General features: G+C 31.5%; 1 protein-coding gene across 3 annotated transcripts in view; it reads left to right on the plus strand.

Moving 5' to 3' along the window:
* Positions 1-5,666, plus strand: part of LOC109538280 (TGF-beta-activated kinase 1 and MAP3K7-binding protein 2) — a 55,227-nt gene that overhangs the window by 44,302 nt on the left and 5,259 nt on the right. For all 3 annotated transcript variants that reach the window (XM_048663979.1, XM_019905448.2, XM_019905450.2), the window contains 2 exons: positions 3,760-3,881; positions 3,947-4,061. In XM_048663979.1, the coding sequence (XP_048519936.1) occupies positions 3,760-3,881; positions 3,947-4,061 (237 nt within the window). The remainder of the gene's footprint in view (positions 1-3,759; positions 3,882-3,946; positions 4,062-5,666) is intronic.

Raw genomic sequence — 5,666 nt, forward strand, 5'->3', positions numbered from 1 at the left:
CGTATTTTAATTGATAAATAGAGACAATAAATGACTGAAACCCAGGAATTAATTTTCATTTGGAATTGAAACACAGTCAGGAAAGTATGTACAATATATAAACACTGTTCATTGCAATTTAGTACAGACTGAACAATATAAATAGCCATCTATTTCTAGTCATTTTCCATTTCTTTGCCCTTTCATGATCTGCATTTTTCCGTTCCTTCCGTCCGTTCAACTTTTTTGTCAATTTCCACATTGTGAGTACGTTTTTTTCCTGTGTTCATCCGCAGTTTCTCCGTTTTTTATTCGGAATCCTATACATTTTCTGGAGAACCAACCAAGTAAGTACACATTTTGTGTTTTATCATCGATATTTTACAGCTCAAAAAATGTCTTATGTTAAGCTCCAAACTAAGCAAGTTAAGTATGCAATTAGAAATTTGGATTCCTGGGTCTAAAAAACCCACAAACACAATTTAGGTATTAAATTGGTTGACAATTCTTTAAAAATAACGGAAATTTTATTTACACTTTGACACCCTGTAGCTCGGAAACTAGTAACTTTTGGATAAAACAAAATTGCGTGGAACGCAATGTCAGTTAATTTTGTCACATTATTTGAGGACCACACTGTATATACAAGTCGTCTTAAAAACTACCGTTTAAAAATAGAGTAGTGTTATCGTGATTTATTAAATGTATGAGATTTTGTATTTCTATTTTTAACTGTTAGATTAATTTTCCAGAATCTAGAGTAGTAGACGGAACTCTACTCGTAGATAGATAAAGACTCAACTCCAAGTGATACTCTAAGAAAATCGTATTCTTGGTTCAAAAATAACGACTAAAACTTTTCTCTCGTTTTCTTTGCTTGAGAATAAGGAGATCTGAGACTCGTTCCTTGTGAAGCGTTGGCTAAAAACAATATTAAATCTGGCAATGAAACTTGAGAAGAAGGATTTTGTCCTTCCAAGCTGCTTCTAAAATGCTCCGCTAATCCTAAACAAACATTAAACTAAACACTAAACTTCAGTAAATAAAAATCTCCATATAAAATTGATCGGTTAATTTTGATAGAGAAACAACATTCATCAATAAAAATAAGTTACTCTGCTAAAAGAGTTTTGGACGTGCAGGTGTAATGTACACATTACCGCGCGGATTAATAATAGGATTATAACGTAAGGTGCATTTAATTTCGAACTGTATGACGTCAGCTGGTCTCGCCTTTGCTACTGTGGATGCTGCAAATAGCAAACCGAATGCAAAAACAATATCTGAATTTTATAGTTATAGGACTGGGTGAAAAAAGTTCAAACTATTAATATTAGCAAATTTGAAAGCACTGTGCCGCAAATTTTTACAAGTTTCTCAGTCCTTAATACGATTTAAACTTTTTTTTATCAAATCATGACTTATTCTTAGACAAAATTTAAGTTATACGATAAGCCAAAAAAGTGATTTCACTTTTTTTAATTTTGTTTTGTTTATTTAAACATGTCATGTTTTCTTGGTCAAAGTTTAAATCCGCGCACAATATTGGGTAGCTGAGACAGAAAAAAGTATACGGTGTATAATTTGAATTTTTAATCATCTGTTTATCTTGATTGATCGAGAAATTTATTTTTTTTTAATGATAGTTTGAATTTAGAAGAAAGCTATTCAAACAAAATTTTATTGCCATCTTAGAACTGTAAACCACTGTTTATTCGGTTACATATGTAACTCCATAAAGAAATAAAAAAGTTTAAATAAATTTTGCGCGAAAATGTGATCTGTCATAAAAAAATGAATATCTCTCGAATGGAGCTGGATGAACAGACAAGTAAATATCCAAATTACTCAGAAGAGATGAGGCTATAACATACTTCTTTTGTGTCACCTTATATAGGCTACAGAAAGGTTTAAACTTTGACCAAGACAACTTTGCAGTGTACACAACAATACCCGGTATATTATGTCTATTCTATTAGATTCTATTCTATTCTATCTAAGTAATAAATGTTTGAACAATTTTTAATATTTCATAAGTATTTTTTGTACTTATTTGTTAAAAGAATAAACAGAGAACTTAATTTTTAATTTTAATACAATAAATAATAATATTAGCTCTCATCAGCTGGGTTTAGCCTGAAATTAGCTAATAAGCTCGGAACCGGTCCTGGGGGTGCCTGCGGTAGGTGAGCCTCGAAGCTTGCACTATCTTTAATTTATTCTGATTTATTTTCCTGACTGCGTGTACTTATTATGATATTCTTATCGTTCCTGAGTCTCAGTCAAAGTGTGAAGTAAACATTTTGAAACTTCGTTTATTTCATTACGTTTTGGCGACACAAGCAGCGCCATAACATGTATAAAAATTATAATTTACAAAGTGTTAAAACATTCATCAGTTTTTGAGGGAAAAAATTCTTCCTTTTGGGAGAGCAAAAACACCGGAAAAACTTACCTCATGATTGGTAAAAATCAACGTCCTTTTAGGTCTTCTTCTTCTTCTTTTAGGCCTCAAAAACTGATGAATGTTTTAACACTTTTTAAATTATAATTTTTAACCAACATGTTTTAATTGTGAATTGGTTTTTATAGTTTGTGTAAATTTTAAAATCTGTTGATGGCGCTGTTGTCTCGCTGAAACGTAATGAAATAAATGATGTTTCAAAATTTTTACTTCACACTTTGACTGAGACCCAGGAAAGATGGGAATATCATAACTATCTTTAATACAATGTTTAAGTCGCAGCAATATAAAACATAACGGTTATACAAGTAACAAGCTTGAATGTTTTAGATATTAGCCAATTTTACTGTTCAATCAGTTCAATCTGTAGGCGTTGTCTTTGACAAAATCATTCTATCTAAATTACATCCATTTCAATGCCGCCCTCATAGTTTATAATAAAGACGAAATTTAAGCTGAAGAATTTGAAACAGTTTGGAATAAAATTTCTCAGCAATTAGTCAATCGGGCTTCTTCTACCATATAAAAAATTTTTATTAAATTGAAATCAACCAACTTATCTTCTTAAAATATTCCCTAAACTGCACTTCAACATATTCTGAACGAAACATCTTATAACAACGTATTTCCAAGAAGAGGCGTCATAAAAGTTAACTCATTTCTTATGTTGAGGGTAAATCGCTTTATCCTAATAGAGCATCATCTACAATACATTTGGCCTTTTAAGCCATAATATACAATGCATTGAAGATTGATGATTCTTATAATAAAACGGAATTCAAAAAACCATATAAATAAAAAGGCGTGTTCTTCATAAATCTATCATTTAATACGTATATAAATATAATTTGTACATTGAAAGTACAAAATCAGCTCCGGAACAGCAGTATTAAGGCGGGTGACGAAGAAAATGCCCACAAAACCGCACCACATATGTTTAGCCAAAAATACATAGATTGATAGATAATACATACATACAAAAATATATAGATAGCGTATAAATAATAGCAGAAACGACATATAGATACTAAGAACTAAGAAATATTGAGCTTGGAAAACTTTTTCTGATACCGATTATTTTTTTATTATTATTAAGAATCATATCTAAAGTTTTCATGAATCACAGGTTTTTCATGGTTGAAACTTAATAAACATTTGTGTTTATTGGGGGGGGGGGKGTATTTTAATATCACCCCGTAGTATAGAAAATCAGTCCAGTTTCAAATGAAGTATCCTTTTGACCTTAAAGGTGAAATTTCGAAAATAATACAAACAAATATCGTCTATGACTAAACATAGCTTTGTATTTTTTATAGCTCCAGTGCTACTTAGGCAACAAGCTCGGATAGATCGGACGAAAATAGAGCTACAGACTGGTAACTCAAGGCTGGTGATCATGAGACAACAGGTGGAAGACTTAGAGAAAAAGATGCAGCAGGTATTTAACTAGACAACTCTCAAAAAGCAGCAGTTTTTTTGTTTAATGGATTTTTGCTTGTGTAGGCTGCACAGTTACGAGCAACTGCCGAAATAGAGAAGCAGCTGCAAAAAGAAATCAACCATTTAACTTTCCAGTGCAAGCGGCTGGCCGTTATGCTGGATAAGGCTACTTCACAAGGTAGTTTAATTTATTATTTAACGGTATCTGATTTAAATATAATATTTAGTGCTACAATAATATTGCTTTACATCCTTTCAGCTTTTGGAATAATTGAAAAATGTATACTGATTTCAAAGGTAATTTGAAATTTTCGCTGTTTTCTCCGCTCGACGATCGACCTCGAAATTGCATATTTCAAAAGCACGCTTCACTTACGGCTTTTCACACTTGTGTCGATCTATTCTGTAATTATTTTATCCTTTCGCCACATAAAATAAGGTTCCGCAATCAGTAGCAGCTTTTTCCTTAAATATGAACGTTATGAAAAGATTTATTGCATGTTTGAGTAGCTTTAGTTCTTCCATCGTCTCCTCTTTTTATTATAAAAACTGCATTCTTTTTACTTAATAACCAGGAGAAAAAAACATGGACAAAAATAGGTTTTGTAATTTCTTTAAGTCATTTACTACTGATTTTTCTGTACTAAAACTGACTACTTGACCTTAAACAGACATCAATGAAAATGCATGAAGTTTAAAATCATGCCAAAATGGGATTTTTACATGCGAATTTTCAAAATTTTAGAAAGTTTTAATTTAAATAATAAAATTAAAATTGAGTCGGATGACGTTATAAGAAAACCGATCCGTGAGTAAAACTCAGAAATATTAATATCAAACCAAGAAACAATTTGAAGTTTCTTATGGTGAGAGTAAAAATAAAAGTACTGTATTTAACTTTCTCTTAGATTCAAATAAAATAATTAAATAATAACAATAATCTTTATTTCTCGTGAATAGGGCCAAAAATTGGGCAAATTACAAATTTGTCATAAATAAAGAAGTTGGGGAGAAATTTAAAGCATCTAAAAATCGCGACTTAAAAAGCAAAGTGTTTTAGAAAAAGATTTATTTCATAAAAAAATTCCTTTCCTCCGAGAATTATACCGAGATTTATACAATTGCGACAAGTAAGATGTATCATGTTACATGTTTGAAGAAATATAGTTGGGGATAAATTTCAAGAATCGAAAAGTCGCGCCTTAAATAATGATCAAATGACTTTCTAGAAAAATTTCTAGCATAAAAAATTGTTACACCCAGCAAGTTTCGTTTATTAATTTTTGAAGTGATAACTTTTTATGGGAGGGTGAACCGATGTTTCTCGGTCACGGCGACCCCCCACTCCGGCCTCTTCGCGCCTGAGGCATGGGACGCAAATATGCACTTTGAATTCGACATTTTTCTCTTAGTGCGGGTGCATCTGTAGATCTGATAAACGTTTCAAATACACATTGCGTTATTAAACTGACAGTGATTTTGATTTATCAATTATTGAGTGTGCTATTATTATGTTCGATGCAGTTTATTTTATAACGGTGAACAATGAATCAACAAATTATCAAGGGAGAAGCTGCAGATACTGTAAATACTAGGTTAAGAGTGCTCATGTACTAAATGCCTGTTCGAGTTTCGCCTTCTTTTAAATTTTCATATAAAGCACACACACAATTATACACACTAAAAAAAGTGCAAAAAAATGCGGATCGTCCATCAATTTGCAGAAAAATGTATTACAAACTTTTGAAAATCATCTTCAAACGACCGGGTATTTATCATTGCA

Source organism: Dendroctonus ponderosae, unplaced genomic scaffold, assembly GCF_020466585.1.
Source record: "Dendroctonus ponderosae isolate FM_Combo_2020 unplaced genomic scaffold, Dpon_F_20191213v2 Dpon_F_20191213_2, whole genome shotgun sequence".
Classification (NCBI taxonomy): domain Eukaryota; kingdom Metazoa; phylum Arthropoda; class Insecta; order Coleoptera; family Curculionidae; genus Dendroctonus; species Dendroctonus ponderosae.